Here is a 27,493-nt window from a genome sequence, read left to right as displayed (position 1 = left end):
GACAGGCTGAGACTCCATCTCAAAAAAAACAAAAATTAGCTGGGCATGGTGGCACGCGCCTGTAGTCCCAGCTACCCAGGAGGCTGAGGCCACTTGAATCCAGGAGGTTGCAGAGAGCCGAGATCACACCACAGCACTCCAGCCTGGTGACAGAACAAGACTCCGTCTCAAAAAAAAAAAAAAAAGACCCAACATTCATGGTATCAGAGTCTCTGAAGGGGAGGAGAAAGCAACTGACACTAAAAAAAAAATCTCTGAAAAAGTAATGGCTGAAAATTTCCCAAATTTGACAAAGACATAAACCTACAAAGATATAAGAAGCTGACCAAATCCTAAATAGGTTAAATCCCAAAAAAAATTTTTTTTGAAAGCAGTAAGACAGAAATGACATTAACGCCTAAAGAGAAACAACAATTCAAATGACAGTATATTTTTAATCAGAAAACCATAAAGGCCAAGAGAAAGTAGCGTAAGATTACTCCAGTGCTAAAAGAACTGCCAACCCAGAATTCTATACCCAATGAAAATATCCTTCAGAAATGAAGGTAAAATAGAATTTATTGCCAACAGACATACCCTAAAAGAATGGCTAAAGAGCTTGGCATGGTGGCTCACACCTGTAATCCCACCTACTCAGAAGGCTGACGCCAGAGGATTATTTGAGGCCAGGCATTCAAGACTAGCCTGAGCAACATAATAAGATCTCATCTTTAAAAAAAAATTTAAGGCCAGGTGCAGTGGCTCACGCCTGTAATCCTAACACTTTGGAAGATCACGGCAGGGGGACTGCTTGAGGCCAGGAGTTCAAGACCAGCCTGGGCAACATAGCAACATCCTGTCCCTATAAAAATTAGCCAGGTGTGGTGGTATGCTCTACCATCCTAGCTACTCAGGAGGCTGAGGCGAAAGGATCCTTTGCGCCCATGAGTTCAAAGCTGCAATGAGTTATGATCACGCCACTATACCCCAGCCTGGGTGAGAGAGAAATAAGACCCTATCTCAAAAAAATAAAATAAAATAAGTTTTTTAATTAGTTGGCATGATGGCACATGCCTATAGTCCCAGCTACTTGGGAGGTAAAGGCAAGAGCATTGCTTGAGCCCAGGAGCTTGAGGTTGCAATGAGCCATGATCACACTACTGTATTCCAGCCTCAGTGACACAGTGAGATGCCTCTCTCTTTAAAAAAAAAAAAAAAAAAAAAAGAGGCCAGGCACGGTGGCTCACGGCTATAATTCTAGCACTTTGGGAGGCCAAGGTGGGCCAATCACTTGAGCCCAGGAGTTCAAGATCATTCTCGGCAACATGGAAAAATCCTGTCTCTACCAAAAAAAAAAAAAACACAAAAATTAGCCAGGTGTGGTGACATGCACCTGTAGTCTCAGCTACTCAGGAGCCTGAGATGGGAAGATTACTAAGCCCAGGAAATCAAGGCTGCAGTGAGCTGTGATCACACCACTGCACTCCAGCCTGGCTGACAGAGCAAGACCCTATATCAAAAAAGAAAAAAAAAAAGTTTAAAGACAGTTCAGACACACACACACAAACCTGGAGCTTCAGGAATAAAAAAGAATAATGAAGTTTTCTAAATTAGATTAAATTTAAACATTAAATTCTGTTTATGGTTGCACAACATATTACAACATTGTCTAACATGATTCCCAATATATGTAAAAGAGATAATTAAGCAAATTATATTAAAGAAGGGAGAAGGTATGAACACTTAAATAGAGGTAAGGTTTTCACACTTCATCCAAAGTGGTAAAATGTTAATGCCAACAGACTGCGAAAAATAGCATATGTGTAATATAATGTCCACAGCAAACACCAAAAATCTATACAAAGAGATGCATTCAAAAGTGCTACAGATAAATCAAAACGGAATTCTAAATAATGTTCATGTAACTTATGGGAAGGCAGGAAAAATTAAACAGAGGAACAACAAATAGGAAAAACAAATTAAACAACAAAATGGCAGACTTAAGCTCTACTATATCAATAATTACAATATATATAAATGGACTAAACATACTATGAAAAGACAGAGTTGGGAGAATTGATTTTAAAAGCATGAAGCAGGCCAAGCATGATGGCTCATGCCTGTAATCCAAATGCTTTAGGAGGCTGAGGCAGAGAGATTACTTGAGGCCAGGAGTTCCAGACCAGCTTAGGATACATAGCAAGACCTCCATCTCTTAAAAAAAAAAAAAAAATTGTTTTATTAGCCAGGTGCAGTGGCACATGCCTGTTGTCCTAGCTACTCAGGAGGCTGAGGCAGGAGGATCTCTTGAGCCCAGGAATTAGAGGCTGCAATGAGCTATAATGGCACCACTATACTCCAACCTGGGCAACAAAGCAAGACCCTGTCTCTAAAACACAAATAACAACAATAATAAAACATGAACTATATGCTGTCTATAAGAAACTTCAGGCTGGGAGCAGTGGCTCATGCCTGTAATCCCACACTTTGGGAGGCCAAGGTGGGAGGATCACTTGAGCTCAGGAGTTCAAGATCAGTATGGGCAACACACCAAGACCTTTTCTCTACTAAAAAATAAAAATAAAAATAAAGTAGCTGGGTATGGTGGCACAACGCCTAAGGTCCCAGCTACTCTGCAAGCTGAGGTTGGGAGGATTGCTTGGGCCTAGGATTGCTTGAGCCTAGGACTGCTTGAGTCATAGCTGCAGTGAGCTATGACCATGCCACTGCATTCCAGCCTGGGCAACAGAGTGAGACCCTGTCTTAAAAAAAAAGGAAAAGAAACTTCAAGCCGGGGATGGTGGCTCACACCTGTAATCCCAACACTTTGGGAGGCAAAGGTGGGAGGATCACTTGAGGCTAGGAGTGCAAGGCTAGCCTGGGCAACACAGCAAGACCCTGTCTCTACAAAAAAAAAAGAAAAGAAACTTCAAACATTATAAAGGTACACTGAAAGTAAAAAAAAAAAAAAAAGGAAAAATACAAACATTAATCAACAGAAAGCAGGAGTAACTATATTAATATCAGAAAAATTAACTTCAGAGCAAAAAAAAAAAAAAAATTACCAAAGAAATACATCATATAATGACAAAAGGGTCACTCTACCAAGAAGATATATTAACAGTCCTGAATATGTAGGCACCAATTAATAGAGCTTTAGAATACAATAAGCAAAAACAGAATTGAAAAAATACGGCCGGGCGCGGTGGCTCAAGCCTGTAATCCCAGCACTTTGGGAGGCCGAGACAGGCGGATCACGAGGTCAGATCGAGACCATCCTGGCTAACACAGTGAAACCCCGTCTCTACTAAAAAATACAAAAAAACTAGCCGGGCAAGGTGGCGGGCGCCTGTAGTCCCAGCTACTCGGGAGGCTGAGGCAGGAGAATGGCGTAAACCTGGGAGGCGGAGCTTGCAGTGAGCTGAGATCCGGCCACTGCACTCCAGCCTGGGCGACAGAGCGAGACTCTGTCTCAAAAAAAAAAAAAAAAAGAAAAAATACATATACCAATCCACGATCACAGTTTGATATTTCAACAAATTCTCTCTCAATAATTAAAAACTACTAGACAGAAAATCACCAAGGATAGAGAAGAACTTAACACTTCAACGGGTATAAAGGCAGCTTAGCAACTTATACTTCATACATGGCATGTGGTCTTGTTTTAATGACCTGTTAATATAATAAATAACTATTTTCCATTGTTGCTTTTTTGTTTGTTTGTTCTTACTGTTGTTTTCTTTTAATAACAGAATTGGTACATATTAACTGGGGGAAAAATACTGATGTTTATAAAATAAAACTAAAATGTCCCTGTCAACCTCAACCTGCCAGCATTCACCTGAAATAACCACTCCCCAGAATCTGTATTCTTTAAAATCTTCTCTATCTGTGTATAAATATATATGCATACATGGTTTTAATTTTGTTTTTAAAACTGAATCACATTTGGCATACTGTCTGCAACTTGCTTTTTTTCAGCACAATGACATATACTAACATCCTTCCTGGTTGGTGATATATAGATCATATAAAGTACTAATAAAAATGTTCTCAGAAGCTGGGCATGGTGGCTCACTTCTGTAATCCCAACACTTTGAGAGCTGAGGCAGGAGAATCGCTTGAGGCCAAGAGTTAGAGATCAGTCTGAACAATAGAGCAAGACTCCATTTCCACAATTTAAAAAAAATGTTCAGGAGCTAAATGATAAGAACTTACGAACACAGAGAAGGAAACAACAGATACAGGGTTCTATCTGAGGGGGGAGGATGGGGGAAGAAAAGAAGCAGAAAAGATAGCTATTGGGTACTGGGCTTAATACCTAGGTGATAAGATAATATACACAACAAACCCCCATGACACGTGTTTACCTAGTAACAAGCCTTCACATGTACCCCCAAACCTGAAATAAAAGTTAAAAAAAAATTAAAGACAACTGGCCAGGCACGGTGTCTCACACCTGTAATCCCAGCACTTTGGGAGGCTGAGGCAGATGGATCACAAGGTTAGGAGATCGAGACCATCTTGGCTAACACAGTGAAACCCTGTCTCTACTAAAAATACAAAAAAAATTAGCCGAGAGTGGTGGAGGGCACCTGTAATCCCAGCTACTCAGGAGGCTGAGGCAGGAGAATGGCGTGAACCCAGGAGGCAGAGCTTGCCATGAGCCGAGATCGTGCCACTTGGCACTCCAGCCCAGGGGACAGAGCAAGACTCTGTCTCAAAAAAAAAAAAAAAATCAGAGAAAATAAAAAAAAAAAAAAGTTGGCCAGGCACAGGGGCTCATGCCTGTAATCCTAGCATTCTGGGAGGCCAAGGTGGGCAGATCACCTGATGTCAGGAGTATGAGACCAGCCTGGCCAACGTCATGAAACTTCATCTCTACTAAAAAATACAAAAAATTAGCCGGGTGTGGTGGCATAAGCCTGTAGTCCCAGCTATTCAGGAGGCTAAGACAGGAGAATTGCTTGAACCCAGGAGGCAGAGGCTGCAGTGAGCCACCAAGGTCATGCCACTGCATTCTAGCCTGGGCGACAGAGTGAGACTCCATCTCAAAGGAAAAAAAAACAAAGTTGATTTTAAAAAATGTTATCGGCCGGGTGCGGTGGCTCATGCCTGTAATCCCGGCACTTTGGAGGCCGAGGCAGGTGGATCACCTGAGGTCAGGAGTTTGAGACCAGCCTGGCCAACATGGTGAAACCCCGTCTCTACTAAAAATGCAAAAAATTAGCTGGGCATGGTGGCAGGCACCTGTAATCACAGCTACTCAGGAGGCTGACAGGAGAATCACTTCAACCTGGGAGGTGGAGGTTGCAGTGAGCCGAGGTCACATGCCATTGCACTCCAGCCTGGGCGACAAGAGTGAAACTCCATCTCAAAAAAACATACATATATATTCTCAGAAAACAGCATGTCCTTTAATAATATAAGTTTCTTAGGCTGGGCACAGTGGCTCATGCCTGTAATCCCAGCACTTTGGGAGGCCGAGGCGGGTGGATTACCTGAGGTCGGGAGTTCGAGACTAGGCTGACCAACATGGAGAAACCCCATCTCTACTAAAAATACAAAATTAGCTGGGCCTGGTGGCACATGCCTGTAATCCCACCTACTAGGGAGGCTGAGGCAGAAGAATTGCTTGAACCCGGGAGGCGGAGGTTGCGGTGAGCCGAGATCGTGCCATTGCACTCCAGCCTGGGCAACAAGAATGACACTCTGCCTCAAAAAAAAAAAAAATAATAATAATAATAATAGTAATATAAGTTTCTTGTAGTTACAAAAGCCTATTATACTCAGCACCTAGAAATATAATGACCATCAGATTAATGTTAAATAACAGAAGAATGAATAAAACTCTCCTAGAGCAAGAAGACAGCAAAACAGAGTTGAAAGTACTTTGTAAATCATAAAGGGAGTAAAAACATAAGTATTATCACAATTATATTTTCTTTTTTTTTTTCGAGACGGAGTCTCGCTCTGTCGCCCAGGCTGGAGTGCAGTGGCGCAATCTTGGCTCACTGCAAGATCCACCCCTCAGGTTCACGCCATTCTCCTGCCTCAGCCTCCCGTGAAGCTGGGACTACAGGCGCCCGCCACCACGCCCGGCTAAATTTTTTTTGTATTTTTAGTAGAGACGGGGTTTCACCATGTTAGCCAGGATGGTCTCGATCTCCTGACCTCGTGATCCACCCGTCTCGGCCTCCCAAAGTGCTGGGATTACAGGCATGAGCCACCGTGCCTGGCCTTTTTGTTGGTTTTTTTTTTTTTTTTTTTTTTTGGGACAGAGTCTCGCTCTGTCGCCCAGGCTGGAGTGCAGTGGCCGGATCTCAGCTCACTGCAAGCTCTGCCTCCCGGGTTCACGCCATTCTCCTGCCTCAGCCTCCTGAGTAGCTGGGACTACAGGCGCCCGCCACCGCGCCTGGCTAATTTTTTGTATTTTTAGTAGAGACGGGGTTTCACTGTGGTCTCGATCTCCTGACCTTGTGATCCGCCTGCATCGGCCTCCCAAAGTGCTGGGATTACAGGCGTGAGCCACCACGCCCGGCCCTTTTTGTTGTTTTTTAAAGTAAACACTAAAAGCTAGCTGGTATCATTAGATAAATAAAAATATTGGTATTCTACCATCATGTGCAAAAAAATGAGGGGGTTATGTTAACACAAGTATTTGTTTCTAAAAGTGAAATACTCACAGCTGTTTCTCCTTTTGGGAGATTTGTTTCTGCAGACTGTCAGATTTACTGAGACATTCTTGTAGATATTTCTCGTCCTCATCTTCAGCTTCCATTTGCGCCTTCTCTGCTTGCTGCAATCTGGTGTAATTCAAATCAACTTTGGGTAAAACTGAGGCTAGAACTAGGGTGTAAAAGGGTGAAGAAGACAAATAAAAGAAAAATGGGGAAATAGAAACATTTCTAAATGAAAACAAAGTTTGGGGAAAAACTCACAAACTCAAACGTGAAAGAGTCACACAATGTCTAGAAGTTGTTCTGTGATTTTTTTGTCAATATAACATGTAGTATGCCCAGAATACTATCTTCAAATTTGTTTTATTTCTTGTTCGTAATTAACAGTGCAAAGCAATACAGCCTTTACCACTTATGCAGAGCATAATGAATCAAATTTCAAAGCATAATAGGTATGTTACTACCTTTTTTCAAAACCATGAAAAGTAAAGGACTTGTGCCTACAGTAGGTGAAGAAGCCACACTGTTATATGTTAAGCTAGGATGTGTATGCCAGGAATCAAGTGTGCTACAAGGCCAAGAGCAAAGACCTGCAATTACTCCAAATGATAGCCAACTCCTTCTTACAGCATCTTTATGCATTTACTAAATTATGCCGAAGCTCTATGCATGTGTGTGTGTGCACGTGTGCATATATGTTTAAGATTCAAAAAGAATTTGGTGCCAGTTGGCATCATTCACTAGAGATCATTTTTGTTCCTCACCATTTAATATTAAAAATTAGCTAAAATATTGTGATTTTCATCTTTCCTGTTTTCATTTGTAAGTCGCTGCATTTTCCTGTGCTTAGCTCCACTCCCTGCCTTCTTTGGCCATCTAGGATTTCTTATATTTAACCTCAATATTTTTATAAGAAAATATTTACCAAGATTCAAAGGATATTAACTCCTTGCAGGAAATTACAAGAGAAATTTCGGTTCAACTAACTAAAAAAACTCTTCCTTTCTTCCCTAAAACCATACCAATGGAACAACCCTCACATATTTCAGGGGTATAAATGCTGCTTCCAAGGAAAGGAGATTTATCATTCAAGTTATCTCCAAATCTAAGATTAAATTAAAATATTCAGGTGCTGGGGACGGACCCAAGCTTTTCTCTAAGGTTACAGAAAGGAAAATAAAAGAGTGAGGTAGGCCTTGAAGTTGTGCTATCACAGAAGAGGGCAAGGGAGAACTGGAAAACTGAGAAGCTGAAGCACAGGATGTTGGCCAGTCTGGGTTATAAGTTATTTTGAAGCATATGTAAAAATCAGTAAGGGAACCGTTGGGCAAAGAGTGGGCCAATGAGAAAAAAATATCTGTGCCAATGCAGTATAAAACCAAAGGTTAAGTTATTTTTAAACAATCTTTATATTTTTCATCAAAAAGTAGCTAAAAAGATAAAACTGCATTTGAAAATCCCGACCTCCAAAGGGTCAATACTCAAATCACCCTTCGTGCACAAGGTTTGAGGAATGTATGTCTAGAAATCCAAGTGCACCCACTCTGCTTAGTGGCAGTGTATTACCACAGCAGCTGACCAAGAAATGTACAGGGTTCCTAACACCCTTTTAGAATATTTAGTAGCATAGACTCCTTTCTAGTTAATGTATTATAAAATTGTTGATTCTCTTTTCATTTAGTCTGTTTAAATACAAGTGGTCTTCAGAAAGATATATCTTTGACCAGCTTGTACTGGTCCTGCGTGTCACTGCTGGCACATTTCACCAATGACATTGCAATTGTCCTAGTTTGAGTTAACAAATCGTTATCACTTCATAATGGAATGGAAAGAAATCAAAGACAGAAAAAGGTAATAAAGATGTCCAAAATGTAAAAATGGGGATAAAGAAAACAAAAAAGAAAAAAGAAGAAAGAGGATGTCAATAAAAGAATATTCATGTCAATAAAGCATTAATAGTTATGTTTTTCATAAATAGATTCAAAGAAAGCAATGATAAAAGACATATGTTGACACCAACATGACAGGGCAATGGAAATACATTACATTTTCCAACAATAAAAGTGAAAAATGCCAATATAAAACAATTCAATTTAAACAAAATTATATCTTCGCTTGGGTTGAGGGTCCTAGCTCAAAGAAACAAAACTAAACCACCAATTTGGAATGCTTGATTTCATATAAACAGATGGTGAATGGCAAAGAATACGATAATTAACATGCATGGAAATCAATTAGGGATAATCTCACTCTGTTTGTTCATTTTTACTTTTTTTGACGTTTTTATTTGTGTATTTGTTTTATGTAATTGAATAACATGAAACTACTGATATTAGGCCTCTAAGAAAAATCTACAATATGACAACTTCAAATGATTCAGCATAATATAAAGCAACTTGATTCCATGCAACAACCAAAACAAAAACACAAAATCCTGCTGGGCTTAAACAAAAAATATGTCCTAATCTATGTCTTCCTAATGGTTTTTGTGGCAGGTGTCGGAACTGAATAAAGAAAAAGGGGAGAAGAAAAGAAAAAAAGAAACTAAGACTGGAAATGCTGTACCTTTGTTCCAGCTGCCTCATGGCTGCAGTAATTTTGTTGGTTTTTTCTTCTAGTCGGGCAATTATTTCATTTTTTTCTTTCAAGCCATCTTCAGAACCCTATTTATAAAAATAAAAGCTACAGTGGTTTTGATTTTTTTTTTTCTGTGTGTGTGGTTTTTTTTTAATAGACAGGGTATCACTATGCTGCCCAGTTTGGGTTTGAACTCCTGGGCTCAAGCTATCCCACCTCTCAGCCTCCCAAGTAGAGTTTTCATCTTTTAACCTGAGTATTTATAAGTTTCTCACACCATTTTGCTATGGGACTGTTACTTTGAAATGAACAGAGTTACTTTATACATAAAATAATTGTGTGATACAAAGCAGTGCTATTAGTCGTTTTTTTTTGTTTGTTTGTTTTTAAGATGAGGTCTTGCTATGTTCACCAGGCTGGTCTCAAACTCCTGGCCTCAAGCAATCCTCCCATCTTGGCCTCCCTAAGTGCCAGGATTACAGCATGAGCCATGGCACCTGGCCTCTATTAGTCTTCATTTAAAATGTAATAGGCCAGGTGTGGTGGCTCATACCTGCAATCCCAGCTCTTTGGGAGGCCGAGGTGGGAGGATCTCTTGAGACCAGCCTGGGCAATATAGTGAGACCTCATCTCTACAGAAAATAAAAGAAAAAAAGAAAAAATTTAAAAACGAAAATATAATAAAGAAAAAAACGCCACCTTCAATATTTTTGGAAGATGACAGAATACATTCTTGTAAAATATGACATTTTGCAAATTAATTAAATAAAGGATTTTGGCAACAAGTCTACTTAATAGCAATATCATCTTAGAAAATTTACAATTATGGGCCAGGCATGGTGGCTCACGCCTGTAATCCCAGCACTTTGGGAGGCCGAGGTGGGCGGATCACCTAAAGTCAGGAGTTCGAGACCAGCCTGGCCAACATTGTGAAACCCCATCTCTACTAAAAACACAAAAATTATCCGGGCGTATTGGTACATGCCTGTAGTCCCAGCTACTAGGGAGGCTGAAGCAGGAGAATCACTTGAACCTGGGAGGCAGAGGTTGCAGTGTGCCAAGATCACACCACTGCACTCCAGCCTGGGCAACAGAGCAAGACTCTATCTCAAAAAAAAAAGAAAAAAAGAAAAAAAAATTTACTATTATGATAGTTTAGCATTTCAATCAAAATTAAATATTTCTTACGACTACACTGTAAAAGGAAGTTCACAAAAATGTTTTGTAGTTTAAATTGAGAGTTTTCCCAAAAGATTTAATCTTCATACTCTTAACCTTTCAACATTGAAAATTTAGACGGGATATTCTGTTGATACCTTTTTCATTACATTTAAGAGCTTTCATTTAGAAAAAAAAGGCATTGGCCTTCATAACTAATACGGCACAGTTAAAATGGGCTCATCTCTTAAAAACCAAAACCTTTCTACAAATATTCACTTTCAATTTCCATAAAATGAAATTTAAGAACAATCCTTACCTGCAACTTTTGATACATCTCTATGTTAATTGCTTTAACTTCCTCTAGCTGTTGTCGAAGGCCTATTAGAGTATCTTGTTTCTCATGGATATCTTTCTCCAGCAACTTCATGGCAAGTTCAATCTCATGCTTCATACTAACTTGTACTGCTAGCTCATTCTCTACATCCTGCAATTTCAATATATCCTCAATTCACATGCCACTTCAGGATGTAAAAATTAGATATACTTTAAGAAAGATTGTCCATTCAATATACAGACTACACTTTTTAAGTCCACTAAAGGGAATCAACCAGGCCCTCTAACAACACAATAAACATTTTGAAATGCAGGGCCAGGTGCAGTGACTTATACCTGTTATCCCAGCACTTTGGGAGGCTGAGGTGGGTGGATCACTTGAGGTCAGGAGTTCGAGACCAGCCTGACCAACATGGTGAAACTCCGTCTCTACCAAAAAAATACAAAAACTTAGACGGGCGTGGTGGCACATGCCTGTAGTCCCAGCTACTAGGGAGGCTGAGGTGAGAGAATCACTTGAACCCAGGAGGCAAAGGTTGCAGTGAGCTGAAATCACACCACTGCACTCCAACCTGGGCAACAGAGTAAGACCCCGTCTCAAAAAATAAGTAAATTTTTCAAATGCAGTTTTTGCTAAAAATGAAGGCATTTTCTATATTCTGTTAATCATTACTCTTTTACTGGTACAAGAATTAATCATTTTTATGCTTCATAAATTGAATATTAATTTTCCTTAAACAAAAGGAAATGAAGTGGCCTATACAAGCAAAGGCCAAAGTAACTCAAAACACAGTTTAATTTCCTTTTTTTTTTTTTTTTTGAGATGGAGTCTCACACTGTCGCCCAGGCTGGAGTGCAGTGGCGCATTCTTGGCTCACTGCAAGCTCCCAGGCTCACGCCATTCTCCTGCCTCAGCCTCCTGAGTAGGTGGGACTACAAGGGCCTGTCACTACAACTGGCTAATTTTTTTTTTTAATATATATATTTTTAGTAGATACACAGTTTCACTGTGTTAGCCAGGATGGTCTCGATCTCCTGACTTGTGATCCACCAGCCTTGGCCTCCCAAAGTGCTGGGATTATAGGTGTGAGCCACCACACCCGGGCAACTAGTTTAATTTCTTTTTTTTTTTTTTTTTTTTTGAGATGGAGTCTCGCTCTGTTGCCCAGGCTGGAGTGCAGTGGCCGGATCTCAGCTCTGCCCGCCACCTCGCCCGGCTAGTTTTTCGTATTTTTTAGTAGAGACGGGGTTTCACCGTGTTCGCCAGGATGGTCTCGATCTCCTGACCTCGTGATCCGCCCGTCTCGGCCTCCCAAAGTGCTGGGATTACAGGCTTGAGCCACCGCGCCCGGCCTTAGTTTAATTTCTTAAGAATTTTTTGGCCGGGCGCAGTGGCTCAAGCCGGTAATCCCAGCACTTTGGGAGGCCGAGGCGGGTGGATCACGAGGTCAGGAGATCGAGACCCTCCTGGCGAACATGGTGAAACCCCGTCTCTACTAAAAATACACAAAACTAGCCGGGCGCAGTGGCGGGCGCCTGTAGTCCCAGCTACTTGGAGGCTGAGGCGGGAGAATGGCAGGAACCCGGGAGGCGGAGCTTGCAGTGAGCCGAGATCGCGCCACTGCACTCCAGCCCAGGGAGGCCGAGACGGGCGGATCACGAGGTCAGGAGATCGAGACCATCCTGGCTAATACGGTGAAACCCCGTCTCTACTAAAAAATACAAAAAAAAAAAAAAAAACTAGCCGGGCGAGGTGGCGGGCGCCTGTAGTCCCAGCTACTTGGGAGGCTGAGGCAGGAGAATGGCGTAAACCCGGGGGACGGAGCTTGCAGTGAGCTGAGATCCGGCCACTGCACTCCAGCCTGGGCGACAGAGCGAGACTCCGTCTCAAAAAAAAAAAAAAAAGAGAAATTTATTGGCCTGCCAAGGTGGCTCACGTCAGTAATCCCAGCACTTTGCGAGGCTGAAGCGGGCAGATCACGAGGTCAAGAGATCGAGACCATTCAGGCTAACATGGTGAAACCCCATCTCTACTAAAAATACAAAAAATTAGCCAGGTGTGGTAGCAGGCGCCTGTAGTCCCAGCTACTCGGGAGGCTGAGGCAGGAGAATGGTGTGAACCCGGGAGGCAGAGCTTGCAGTGAGCCGAGATCGCACCACTGCACTCCAGCCTGGGCGACAGAGGGAGACTCCATCTCAAAAAAAAGAAAGAAAGAAAAAGAAATTTATTAACATTAAAGACAAACAGCAAAGATGATTAAAAAGATGGGCAATATTCTCTTCTTGACCTGGGTGGTGGTTACACAGGTTATTTGCGTTATAATTCATTAAGCTATATATTCATATTTTTCTGTTGGCATTATATTTCACAATTTCAAAGGTTAAAAAACAAGTTAATTTTAAATATGACTTTCCTAATATTTGAATATGTTGTTCTGTTTCATTTACTATAATGTTGGTCACAACCCATTCATTCACAATCATATTGTAACTTACAGTTTAAAAAACACTGATACAGGTCAGGCACAGTGGCTTATGCCTATAATCTCAGCACTTTGGGAGGCCAAGGCAGGTGGATCACTTGAGGCCAGGAGTTCAAGCCCAGCCTGGCCAACATGGCAAAACCCCATCTCTATAAAAAATACAAAAATTAGCCAGGCATGGTGACACATGCCTGTAGTCCCGCTACTTGGGAGGCTGAGGTACAAGAATTGCTTAAACCTGGGAGGCAGAGGCTGCATGAGCCAAGATCGCACCACTGCACTCCAGCCTGGGTGACAGAGCGAGACTCTGTCTCAAAACAATAATACGCCGGGCGTAGTGGCTCATGCCTATAATCCCAACACTTTGGGAAGCCAGGGCAGGCAGATCACTTGAGACCAGGAGTTCGAGACCAGCCTGGCCAACATGGTGAAATCCCGTCTCTACAAAAAATACAAAAATTAGCCGGGCGTGGTGGCACATGTCTTGTCCCAGTTACTTGAGAGGCTGAGGTACAAGAATCACTTGAACCCAGGAGGCAGAGGCTGCAGTGAGCCAAGATCGCACCACTGCACTCCAGCCTGGGCGACAGAGTGAGACTCTGTCTTAAAACAACAACAAAACATTGATATAGTGGAAGCTTAGAAAATTTGAGAAGACTAAGGGGTGAACTTGCTATATACCACACCAAAAAGGATAAGGCTGAAAGAGATTTTAAATGGTGCTTGCTAGAGAGTAAATTACTCCCAGGATGATTTTGCTAATATAATTTTTAATATAACCTACTTGTCGTAACTGAGATTCATCTCGAAGCTGCCTTCTGGCTTCATTGTACATTTCATCTAGCCCCTGACGAGAATGCTTATATGTTTGAAGCTCAGTTTCCACATCTACTTTGGTAACCTAGGAAGAAAACAAAATTTTTCATTCTATAATCACTACTATTAATACAGCATAGAAATACCTACTTCATGCAAAAGTCCCTAAAAATAGTAATTTCTGACATGAGATTGTCTGCTTGAAAGCAGTCTATACTTACCTCTAGGTGCTGCTGTGTTTTCATTAAAATCAATTTATTTTCACTTCGTAATTGATGATTTTCTTCTTGGAGTTTAATGATGTTATTCTTTGCTATTGCTAACTAAAAATTATGAAACGGGCAAGAAAAAAGATTTTAAACACTTGCTTTCCAGGTTAAGTGCATGGCCATAAACAACAGAAAATAAAATCTCACAACTAGCAAAAGGTCTGTCACATTCAAAGAAACGTTCATAAGAAAAATATGCTCGCTATTATCCCAAGATACCAATTTTAAAAATTAAACTCTTATTTCCTTTTGAACAATTCCTATTTTTATAGCTGAAACACATTAGGCTAATTTGTTATGCTTATAATAAATATATTATGCTTACTGTATGATTTACAGTATGTCCAGAATACAAAGTTTCTGAGTAAACAAATAGAGAATTATGCATTAAATAACAAAAGCTTTAAAGACTTGTGTAAAGATAAAAACACGTATAAGGAAAGGAGGTTGTGCTATCATTGAAAAATGTAATACAGACATTTGTGGTAACTGAGTAGGACACCCCATGAAATCTGGACTTGTAACAGGAACTTAAGTGGTTACGACAAACAAGAGACAATTCTCACCATGAGTTAAACATGAATGATTAAGTGGTGGGACTCTGAGGCCCAGAATGGAGAGATTCTATGAAAGCAAAGCAGAGACCATTCCCTAATGATGGTTTGCAATTAACACATTTCTGAAGACTTTATCAGGGATCAACCTGAACTTCACAGTCCTACTAAAGTCAATAAGAGGCACAAACTAGTGAGCAGCTCTATAATGGTCCCGATCAGGAGCCTAACCATCAAAATAAAGATGCATTCTTAACTGCAGTCATGTAAGTTATCATGTGTTCCTTGGTTTGGAAAAACTGGGCCAATTTTAAAATAAATGAGAATATTAATTAACATGGAAAATAGGGTTCACAATACAAATAACAGAAGCCTAAATATTTCTGAAAATATGTTAAGTAATAATTCTTTGGTTTAATAGATTAAAAAAAAAAAACAAACAACACACCTAGAAGCAACTCTACAAAAAAGAGAGCTGAGATAAATTTCTGGGTCTGCTTCAAATGCACTCTGGGATCGCCAGATAGCTACTTTCACAACATAAGAAACCAGAGCACATGGGATGAGTTTTACACATGGGATGGTAGAAAAAAGGTCACCATGATCATGCAGTGATGCCTGTGAAGAAAAGTAATCTGACTAGTGGAACAGTGGAACAGAGGGACAGTATCATTTTAATAAGAATTTCTTTTTTTTAATGTGCATTATTATTTTTTTGTACTATACTTTAAGTTCTGGGATACATGCGCTGAACGTGCAGGTTTGTTATACAGGTTACATGTGCCATGGTGGTTTACTGCACTTAACAAGAATTTCTAACTATAGGTGATTACACTAGGTAAATATAGGTCATCCAGATTTTAAAATGAACATCACAGCTTATCTACTGAAGAGTTTCTGTGAGTTTCATCTCTGAGGCTCATTTTTAGAAGTTGAGTATTTCAAATGTAGTATCTCACAGATTCTTGTAACTGAGGATTTGCCTAAGAATATACAGTTTCTCTAGAACTTATAATCATCAGTTACAACTGTATTACAAGTATCGCATCACAATGATGAGTGTATGTTCGCGTGTGTGTATGTTTAATGCACTCATACTTAAAACGGAAAAAGATCACAAACACTAGTTCCATGAAATACATTTATCCATTAGACAATACCTCTTCAATCAGCTTAGTATTTGACTTTTCTAATGAATCAACTCTTGAATGGAGGCTGCTGACTGTGCTGCTGAAATTAAGAAAAAAACTCATTCAAAATCACACAAACTCAAAAAAGCACGAAAAAATATGTTATCCTAGACTTACTATGTTTACTGACAGGCACCAACTGCCCTGTCCACATTTCTGGGTGTGGAAAATTTCATTAACTTGGATAACTTGATTTAGCTAGGCGGGCAATAAAGAGTGTAGCAAAAAATATTTCTATTAAAATTCCATTTGGTGCTACTGATTCTTTTTTTTTTTTTTTGAGACGGAGTCTTGCTCTGTTGCCCAGGCTGGAGTGCAGTGGCACAATCTCAGTTCACTACAACCTCCGCCTCCCGGGTTCAAACAATTCTTCTGCCTCAGCCTATGGGTTGACAGGCGAATGCCACCATGCCTGGCTAATTTTTGTATTTTTAGTAGAGACAGGGTTTCACCATGTTGGTCAGGCTGTTCTCGAACTCCTAACCTCGTGACCCACCCACCTCAGCCTCCCAAAGTGCTGAGATTACAGGCGTGAGCAACAGCACCCGGCCTACTCATTTTTTTACATTGTCTTCTTAGGGTCCTTCTTAAATTTAACTGAAAATATTTGGGAATAAAAATTTCACACAAAGATTACTAAGTATTATTAAAATTATATTTAAAAGGATGAACTTTAAATGTCTACTTTATAATTATGTGGTTTGATGAAGCATATAAACAATGGTCTTTAATTCAAGCTCCATTTTGTTTCCCCTATCCATTTTCATGAGAACTTAGAGATGTCCAAAGTCAACCATGCTTTGAGAAATATGAAGATGAGATACCTAGCATCAGGTTCTTAGTAACAAGTATCTGGCAGCTAAACACGCTGTCTTTCAAAGGAAATAGTCGAAGGTCAGATTATGCCAGATGAACACACTTGTTTCTTGCATTTTTGTTTAAATGAATCAAGACTGGACATTATTGTACATTTTATTAAGAATGTTGGCCAGGCGTGGTAGCTCACACCTGTAATCTCAGCACTTTGGGAGGCTGAGGCAGGCAGATCGCCTGAAGTCGGGAGTTCGAGACCAGCCTGGCCAACGTGGTGAAACCCCGTCTCTACTAAAAATACAAAAATTAGCCAAGTGTGGTGGCGGGAGCCTGTCATCCCAGCTACTTGGGAGGCTGAGGCAGGAGAATCACTTGAACCTGGGAGGCAGAGGTTGCAGTGAGCTGAGATCACGCCACTGTAATCCAGGCTGGACAACAAGGGCGAAACTCCATCTCAAAAAAACAAGAATGTTGTCCAAGGCCTGCTTGATACTACCATCTCAAAACCTTCTCTAATAAAATGTAACATTCTATATATAATATGTTTCAGCAAAATCAATAATAGATACAATAAATTTTACACCAGCCTCAGAAACAAGTATTGGTATTTTAATCTTACTAGTGAAACAAGAAAAATGTTTTCCCAATCATATTAAATCATTTTTAAGACATAATCATTCTTAGGTAGACAACTTGAGTTTTTCACAAATAGCACTAGCATGTCCTGATGGTACGACAGACAAACACAGGTCTAGGAGACGTAAGACTAAGGGCCCTGCTTTTCTACTTCCTAATTGTGTCACCTTGAAAGTTGTAAAACTGGCCAGGCACAGTGGCTCACACCCATAATTCCAGCACTTTGGGAGACCGAGGCGGGCAGATCACGAGGTCAGGAATTCAAAACTAGCCCGGCCAACATAATGAAACTCCCTCTCTACTAAAAATACAAAAATTAGCTGTGCATGGTGGCACGCGCCTGTAATCCCAGCTACTCGGGAGGCTGAGGCAGGAGAATCGGTTGAACCCAGGAGGCCGAGGTTGCAGTGAACTGACATCACGCCATTGCACTCCAGCCTGGGTGACAGGGGAAGACTCCATCTCAAAAAATAATAATAATAATAAAAGAAAGTTGCAAAACCTTCCTGAGCTTCAGTTTCTTTTCTACAAAATTGGACAATAATATTCACCCTGCCTTTATGTGAGGATACAATAATCATCAAGAAAAGCACTTTGAAAACAAACTCTCAATACTAGTTTTGAGTGAGGAATAATAGGTGAATTCAGGCCAGGCACGGTGGCTCACACATGTAATCCCAGCACTTTGGGAGGTTGAGGCTGGTGGATCACAAGGTCAGGAGTTTGAGACCAGCCTGACCAACATGGTGAAACCCCGTTTCTACTAAAATTACAAAAATTAGCCCAGTGTGGTGGTGCATGTCTGTAATCCCAGCTACTTGGAAGGCTGAGGCAGGAGAATTGCTTGAACCTGGAAGGTGGAGGTTGCAATGAGCTGAGATCGCACCATTGCATTCCAGCCTGGGCGACAAGACTAAGGCTCCGTAAAAAAGTGAATTCTACTTTTTTCTACATGTTTTCTATACTTTTGAAATAGTCTAAATGTACAATAACTACTCTTTATTAGAAAAACAATGAAAGGCCGGGAGCGGTGGCTAACATCTGTAATACCAGCACTTTAGGAGACCACAGTGGGCAGATAGCCTAGCTCAGAAGTTTGAACCAGCCTGGGCAACATGGTGAAGCTCCAGCTCTATCAAAAATACAAAAAATTAGCTGGGTGCCGTGGAGCGAGCCTGTGCTCCCAGCTACTTGGTAGGCTGAGGCAGGAGGATCGCTTGAGCCTGGAGGCAGAGGTTGCAGTGAGCCAAGATCAGGCCACTGCACTCCAGCCTGCGTTGACAGAGTGAGAACCCTGTCTCAAAAAAAAAAAAAGAAAAGAAAAAGAAAAAGCAATGAAACACTTTTATTTTTATTTATTTATTTATTTATTTTGAAACAGGGTCTCATCTGTCACCCAGGCTGGAGTGCAACGGCACAATCTCAGCTCAGTATAGCCTCAACCTCCAAAGTTCAAGTGATCTTCCCACCTCAGCCTCCTGAGTAGCTGACACTACAGGCGCACAACACCATGACGAGCTAATTTTTTGTACTGTTTTCGGTGTATAGAGACAAGGTCTCACCATGTTGCCCAGGCTGGTCTCAGACTCCTGAGCTCAAGTGATCCTCCCATCTCAGCCTCCTAACATGCTGGATTACAGCATGGGCCACTGCTCCGGTGCAATGAAACATTTATAAAACATAAGGTATACAAAAGTCAGACACCAGTATTGCTGTAACTGATTAACACACATTATTTAAACAATGGAGAATGAGAAAATTCTTTTGAACTGGATCGGCTGCGGTGGCTCACGCTGTAATCCCAACACTTTGGGAGGCCAAGGCAGGTGGATCACGAGGTTAGGAGATCAAGACCAGCCTGGCCAATATGGTGAAACCCCATCTCTACTAAACATACAAAAATTAGCCAGGCACGGTGGCGGGTACCTGTAATCCCGCCTACTCGGGAGTCTGAGGCAGAAGAATCACGTGAAACTGGAAGGCGGAGGTTGCAGTGAGCCGAGATCACGCCACTGCACTCCAGCCTGGGTGAAAGAGCGAAACTCTGTCTCAAAAAAAAAAAAGAAAATTATTTGGAACTGAGTGGAATAACCCCAAGATAAACTGCTGGCCAGGCATGGTGGCTCACACCTGTAATCCCAGAACTTTGGGAGGCCCAGGTGGGCGGATCGCTTAAGCCCAGTAAGGTGGAGGTTGCAGCGAGCTGAGACTGCACCACTGCACCCAAGCCAGGGACAACACAAAGAGATTTTGTCTCAAAAAAAAGTTAAGTGAAAATAGTAAGGTATAGAGTAGTGTGAAAGTGTGCTACCTAATATGCAAGAAGAGGGAGGGGGAAGAGATATGAGAATATATATACATATTATTGCTATGAGCATAAAGTATCTCTGTATACACAATAACTTAATATATTAATTACTTGTGAAGAGGGAAATTAGATGGATGAAGATCAGGGAGAGGGAGACTTTTGTTTTATGTTCCTTTTGTGCCTTTTGAAGTTTGAGCCATATGAATATATTAATATTACCTGTTACCAAAAAATGATTAGAAGTTTTAACATAATTAAGCAACTACAAGTTTGCATTTAGAAATACAATCTCAGAGGCCGGGGGCAGTGGCTCAAGCCTGTAATCCCAGCACTTTGGGAGGCCGAGACGGGCGGATCACGAGGTCAGGAGATCGAGACCATCCTGGCTAACACGGTGAAACCCCGTCTCTACTAAAAATACAAAAAACTAGCCAGGCGAGGTGGCGGGCGCCTGTAGTCCCAGCTACTTGGGAGGCTGAGGCAGGAGAATGGCGTGAACTCGGGAGACGGAGCTTGCAGTGAGCTGAGATCCGGCCACTGCACCCCAGCCTGAGCGACAGAGCAAGACTTCGTCTCAAAAAAAAAAAAAAAAAAAAAAAAGAGAAATACAATCTCAGAAACACAAATTACAAAATATACGTGTATTTCCTATGATTTCTATTAAAACTCCATTTAAAAAAGATCGATATGAAGTCTTTCCTATTTCTACAATTTTAGAGAAAAAGCAAGAGTCACAGCTTATTAGTTTCTTGTCCTAAAATGGGAAAATGTTTAATTGTATTTTCTGATTATAATACATATTCATTGAGTAGTACTCAGAAAATATAGAAAAGTACAAAGAATAAAATAAAAATTATTCATAATCCTATCACCCAGAGAAAGATATTTTACTAATTATTAAATGTAATTAATGAGAACAGTTCATTTCTAATTAGATAGCACATATTACTCACTATACCTGTGCTGTCCAGTATGGCCGCCATGAGCCACATGTGGCTACTAAACACTTAAATTGTGGCTAGTCCAAATTGAAATGTGCTGTAAGGGTAAAATACATATTGGATTTTGTATACAGTGCCAAAGAAAAAAGAGTGTAAAATATGTTATTAATAATAATTGTTTATTAAGAGATGGGGGTCTCATTATGTTGCCCAGGCTGGTCTCAAACTCCTGGGCTCAGGTGATCCTCTCGCCTCAGCCTCAAAGTAGCTAGGACTACAGACATGCATCACCATGCCAGGCTAATAATAATTTTTTTTTTTTTTTTTGAGACAAGGTCTCACTGTGTCACCGAGGCTGGAATGCAGTGGTGCGATCATAGTTCACACTACAGCCTTGAAGTCCGGGGCTCAAGAGATCCTCTTGCCTCAGCCTCCCAAAGTGCTGGGATTACACGCGTGAGCCATCACACCTGGCCTATTTTTTTTTTTTTTTTTTTTTTTTTGGAGATAGAGTCTCATTATGTCATCAGGCTGGAGTACAATAGCGTGATCTCGGCTCACTGCAATCTCTACCTCCCAGGTACAAGCGATTCTCCTCCCTCAGCCTCCCGAATAGCTGGAACTACAGACACATGCCACCATGCCTGGCTAATTTTTGTATTTTTTAGTAGAGACGGGGTTTTACCATATTGGCCAGGCTGGTCTCAAACTCCTGATCTCAAGTGATCCACAAACTTCGGCCTCCCAAAGTGCTGGGATTACAGGAGTGAGACACTGTGCCTGTTCCCTAATTTTTTATATTGATTGCATGTTGGAATAATATTTGGGGAATACTGGGTAAAATAAAATATATTTTTAATTTTTAGGTTTTTTTTACATTTTTATTGTAGTTACCAGAAGTTTTAAATTACCTATGTGGCTGGGCAAAATGGCTCATGCCTATAATTTCAGTACTTTGGGAGCCTGAGATGGGAGGACTGCTTTAACCCAGGAGTTGAAGACCAGCCTGAGCAACACAGTGAGACCTCATCTCTATGAAAAAATCTAAAATTACGAGGCATGGTGGTGCACACTTGTCATCCCAGCTACTTCAGAGGCTGAGGCAGGAGGACTGCTTGAGCCTGAAAGGTCAAGGCTGTGGTGGGCCTGATTGTGCCACTGCCCTCCACCCTCCAGCGTGGGCAGCAGGGTGAGACCCTGCCTTAAAAAAAAAGGCCAGGCGTGGTGGCTCACATCTGTAATCCTAGGACTTTGGGAGGCAGAGGTGAGTGGATCACCTGAGGTCAGGAGTTTGAGACCAGCCTGGTCAACATGGAGAAACCCTGTTTCTACTAAGAATACAAAAAAATTAGCCAGGTATGGTAGTGGGCATGGTAATCCCAGCTACTCGGGGAAGCTGAGGTAAGAGAATCCTGGGGGTAGCTAGAACCCTGAGGGCAGGCAGAGGTTGTAGTGAGCTGAGATGGTGCCATTGCACTCCAGCTTGTGCGACAGAGCAAGACTCTGCCTCAAAAAAAAAACAAAAACAACAACAAAAAAAACGCTATGCGTGCCATGTCTTTCTTTCTTTCTTTCTCTTTCTTTCTTCCTTTCTTTCTTTTTCTTTCTCTCTCTCTCTCTCTCTCTCTCTCTCTCTCCTCTCTCTCTCTCTCCCTCCCTCCTTCCTTCCTTCCTTCTTTCTTTTTTTTTGAGACGGAGTTTCACATTTCACTCTTGTTGCGCAAGCTGGCGTGCGATGGCACAACTTTGACTCACTGTTAACTCCACCTCCCGGATTCAAGCAATTCTCCTGCCTCATCCTCCAGAATAGCTGGGATTACAGGTGCCTGCCACCACACCTGGCTAATTTTTCTATTTTTTTAGTAGAGACGAGGTTTCATCATACTGGTCAGGCTGGTCTCAAACTCCTGACCTCAGGTGATCCACCTGCCTCGGCCTCCCAAAGTGGGATTACAGGCATGAGCCACTGCACCTGGCCGCATCTCGTATATTTCTATCAGAACTGCATTTTACTATTTTACATACAGGTCTCAAAAATTCTCAACAAGAGTATTCACTGATGGCTTCAATGACAGTTGACAATGTAAGACGGCAAAAACTTCCACCATAGAATGATGACAGCCAGCCACGTTTACATATGAAGCCTTCTGAAGTAGGAAAAATGAATTTTTGAACCATCAAAATGATACAAACTTTTACCTTATCTAGACTTTTTTGTAAGGGTACAGCAGTAAGTTTTAAGTTCTATTTAAATCCGATGAAGATTCTGTTTTTAAAATCTGACTCTCGGGCCGGGCGTGGTGGTTCACGCCTATAATCTCAGCACTTTGGGAGGCCAAGGTGGGCGGATCATGAGGTCAGGAGATTGAGACCATCCTGGCCAACATGGTGAAACCCCATCTCTACTAAAATACAAAAAATATATATTCGCCAGGCGTGGTGGTGCATGCCTATAGTCCCAGCTACTCAGGAGGCTGAGGCAGGAGAATCACTTGAACCCTTGAACCCGGGAGGCGGAGGTTGCAGTGAGCTGGGATAACGCCACTGCACTCCAGCCTGGCAAGAGAGTGAGACTTCATCTCCATTTTCTCTCTATCCCCTCAACTCCTTCTCAAAGACTCTTAAAGAAAGGAATAGGGTAAGCTGAACTGAAGGGAAAAAAACAAAAACAAAAACCTAAGACAATATTCATCAATGTGCTAAGTATCCATAATACTTACTTCAGTTGTCTATTTAATTCTTCAACGTAATTCTTTTGGTCCAATATGGCAGCAATTTGAACATTCCTAAATGAGGAAAAAAGTAGCTTTGTGCTAGTTTAAAAGGTATTTATTAAGTGCAAAAAAAATCTGAATCATCTAAAATTATTATAAAACTAAAATAATAAAAGTGTCTTGCCTTTAAAATAAAACATAAGAATAACAGTAAGCTATGTACTAAGAATCTATAACCTTTGTTGAATAAATCACTTGTCAATAATAGACTTAACAATACCATTAGTGTATTTTAAATTTAAACATAATTAGGGCCAGGCACGGTGGCTCACCCCTGTAATCCCAGGGGTGATTGGGAGGCCAAGGCAGGTAGGTCACTTGAGTCCAGGAGTTCAAAACCAATCTGGCCAACGTGGTAAAACCCTGTCTCTACTAAAAATAACAAAAATTAGCCAGGCATGGTGGCGGGTGCCTGTAATCCCAGCTACTGGGGAGGCTGAGGCAGGAGAATCACTTGAACCCAGAAGGTGGAGGTTGCAGTGAACCAAGATCGAACCACTGCACTCCAGCCAGGGCAACAGAACAAGACTCTGTCTCAAAAAAGAAACAAAAAAAAAAACACAGTTCGATCTTGAAGTAAACCAGTATTTGCAAACTTGTGAATAATAAGCTTTCATCTCTTTTATTCCAAAAAACAGCTATTAAAATGGGTCTCAGAAACTACAGTTATAACCAAAGGTCCCACTTCATACAATTAATAAAATCTCCTTCTCCTAAGTGATTTTCCATAATCTGCTTTGTAAAGCTTGTAATGGAAGTGAAAATGAAATGAAGAAGTCACAGAGGGGAAAACAACAAAATAAAACCACACTGTAAATAGATGGATCTTATAATGATTTGTAAAGAGCTATATAGGAAACCCAATATGTGAAATAACTTATGAAAATCATACCTTTCTTTATTTCCAATATCTTCTTCATTCTTTAAATACATAGAAAAATCAATCACTCCAACCTGAAGTAAATAAAGATTTTTTTTTATTTAAAGGCGAGAAAATACTTTATCAGAAGTACCTTACTGAATGTCACTCTTAATATTCTTTTAGTGTTTAACAGTCCTGTTTACAACTTCAAATGACACCTGATCAAGGAGGAACTGTGCAAACTGAAAACACTTTGCATTTGGCACTAATCACTTTCACTTACCTGTGAGTCTAAATCCTCTCCCTTCACACACAGATTAGCATCGATCACATTCAGGCCAACCAGCAGCCCAACAATTACTGCTCCTTCTTCTTCCATCATTAGTGCATGATACTCATAAAACTCACTGTGAAAATTTAAAAAATAAGGACTTTAAACCACAAATTTATTTCAAAAACTAAAATTTAAAATCACCATTATTTTCCTAATCTTCCACCTTACAGAAATGGAAGCCATCTCAGTTAGGTACCTTCAAATTAGGCTTTACACATGTGAATAACTTTTTATATTTTTTAAATTTAAATGTCTCTATTGAAAAATCAAAAGGACTGAAGGAGATAAAAGAGGGAAAAATGTTTTGAGAGAGAGAAAAGAGGAGCAAAAAGGGATGAAAAGAAAAAGTGGTACCAGACACGGTGCCTCACGCCTGTAATCCCAGCACTTTGCGAGGCCAAGGCAGGAAGATCACTTGAGGTCAGGAGTTCAAGACCAACCTGGCCAACATGGTGAAACACCACCTCTACTAAAAATACAAAAATTAGCCAGGCGTGGCATCACATGCCTGTAATTCCAGCTACTCAGGAGACTGAGGCAGGACAATTGCCTGAATCCAGGAGGCAGAGGTTGCAGTGAGCCAAGATCACGCCACCACACTCCAGCCTGGGCAACAGAACAAGACTCTGTCTCAAAAAAATAAAAATAAAGAGAGGCAACAGTGAGCCCTGGGACATTTCTGACTCAGGCAGATATAGTGACTGCTGCTGATCTGATTATGATATATTTTATTAAAATTGAACTTCCAATCCTCAGATTTATTAAGACCTTGGGATAAAGACTAAGGAGGAAAATGAACATATGCAACATTTCAAAGCCCATGTTCAAGTCAATGCATTTGATAGGTGTATTATAAATCTTAATAGATAATTATAAATTAAAGACACTTTGGGATATCTACATTCTAAAAACTGTTCAGAAAGAGAGTTGTGAAAGAAACAGGATGGTCCAAAAACTAAGTCTCATCAACATACATTCAGAGAAGTAGTTATCACTGTCTCATGCCTTCTTTAATGTCCCATGTACATTATTTAATCACTTTTATTATCCTTCAGAATACTGAGAAGCTGTGGGTACTTAACGTATGGTCATTCTCGTTTAACAACTGGGAAAACCACAATGTAAAATCAGAGTCACAAGTAAAACCAAAACCAGGACTAAATTCTCCACAACATCAGAGAGGCACTCTAACAGAACAAGAATGAATGGAGTGCCACCATGGGCCCACTCCCTTGGAGAACTGATTGCCTTGCTCTGAAAGTCTGTCTTAAATAAATGTTTGGCCTTCATTTTATTTTATTTTTTTGAGACAGGGCCTCACTCTATCACCCAGGCTGGAGTGCAGTGGCACAATCTCAGGTCACTGCAACCTCCCTCTACCAGGTTCAAGCAGTTCTCCTGCCTCAGCCTCCCAAGTAGCTGACATTACAGGCATGTGCCACCACACCCAGCTAATTTTTGTGTTTTTAGTAGAGACAGGGTTTCACCACGTTGGTCTTGAACTCCTGACCTCAAGTGATCCACCCACCTTGGCCTCCCACAGTGCTGGGATTACAGGCGTGAGCCACCACACCCCAAAATAAATGTTTGGCCTTCAATTTAAAGTGTGCCCACAATACAGTTGAAGCAATAATATGGATATTCAAATTCTAAAAAAACCCAAAAAACAAAAAGCCTATGAAATTAAAGCCCCAAATTCCAACACAAATTTTTATCCATAGAATTAACCATATTCAGAAAAATAAAACTAATTGAGAAATGTACTATATATAGCAGTTTCCAGGCAGGGGAAAAGAAAAAAAGTTTAAACAAAGAGGAAGAAATGTAATTATATATAAATTTCCCCATCCTGGCTGATAACAAGCTTACAGTATTCATATATAAGGCTAGTTCCTGATCCATGTTATGCCTCCATCATGTTTTTCTGTCTCATTTTGCTCCTCCTTTTATTTTATATCATTTTATTATATGTTATATATCCTTTCATATTACATCTTAAATCCTTTTTGGAAGACAGCATATAAATAAAATAAAAAATGAAAAGATCACGACTTAATAGTACTAACCTTAAGAGATCCCTCTGAATAATCAAGCAACGTAAGTAATCGGCCATTTTTTTTTGCATAAGGGCTAATCGAAGCCATGCTCTTGCTCGACCCAGAGGGGTCCTAAAGAGAAGAACCAATTGATCAGAAAACAGCCCTAGCCCAAAGATCACATCTTCTATCGCGAGAGGTATACATTAACAAGGAAGAAGGGCATTTTTATAATGGTTTTGTTTTCATTTTTATAGTTTTATCTTTTTGAGCACACAGACCAATCCCTGAGAGCTGGGTAAATCTGCTCCTCCTGTAGCAGATTTAGGTACTATTTAATGTCTTGGAAGAAATGACTCTAAACACAGTAGTGTATCACTTAATGACAGGGATACGTTCAGAAAAATGCGTTGTTAGGCGATTTCATCATGGAGTGTACATTTGCAAACCTACATGGTATACACACCTATGCTATATAGTATACCCTATTGTTCCTAGGTTGCAAACCTATATAGCGTGCTACTGTACTGAATGCTGTAGGCAATTGCTACACAATTGTTAAGTATTTGTATATCTAAACATGGAAATGGTAAAGTAAAAATACAGTATTATAATCTTATGGAACCACCATCATTGAATGAAATGTTATGCAGCGCAGGACTGTGGTGAGAATACTTCTATAAGAAATGTTTAGGTGGACATGGTGGCTGACACCTGTCATCCCTACACTTTGAGAGGTTAAGGTGG

At 40.7% G+C, this 27,493-nt stretch overlaps 1 protein-coding gene across 7 annotated transcripts in view; it reads right to left on the bottom strand.

The window, feature by feature from the left end:
* The window catches only part of RUFY2 (RUN and FYVE domain containing 2), a 62,842-nt gene that overhangs the window by 26,874 nt on the left and 8,475 nt on the right, over positions 1–27,493 (bottom strand). For 4 of the 7 annotated variants that reach the window (XM_033209462.1, XM_033209461.1, XM_033209459.1 and 1 more), the window contains 10 exons: positions 26,777–26,878; positions 24,660–24,783; positions 24,407–24,468; positions 23,461–23,526; positions 16,013–16,082; positions 14,251–14,352; positions 13,998–14,114; positions 10,714–10,881; positions 9,225–9,322; positions 6,666–6,785 (listed from right to left, as the gene is read on the bottom strand). In XM_033209462.1, coding sequence (XP_033065353.1) covers positions 6,666–6,785; positions 9,225–9,322; positions 10,714–10,881; positions 13,998–14,114; positions 14,251–14,352; positions 16,013–16,082; positions 23,461–23,526; positions 24,407–24,468; positions 24,660–24,783; positions 26,777–26,878 — 1,029 coding nt within the window. Of the gene's footprint in view, positions 1–6,665; positions 6,786–6,976; positions 8,472–9,224; positions 9,323–10,713; positions 10,882–13,997; positions 14,115–14,250; positions 14,353–16,012; positions 16,083–23,460; positions 23,527–24,406; positions 24,469–24,659; positions 24,784–26,776; positions 26,879–27,493 lie in introns of those variants that run through there. The other 3 variants (XM_033209465.1, XM_033209464.1, XM_033209460.1) reach the window with 2 other exon arrangements.

This window comes from Trachypithecus francoisi, unplaced genomic scaffold (assembly GCF_009764315.1).
Source record: "Trachypithecus francoisi isolate TF-2019V2 unplaced genomic scaffold, Tfra_2.0 Lachesis_group9, whole genome shotgun sequence".
NCBI lineage: Eukaryota > Metazoa > Chordata > Mammalia > Primates > Cercopithecidae > Trachypithecus > Trachypithecus francoisi.
This window is presented reverse-complemented; position numbering and strand designations above follow the sequence as displayed.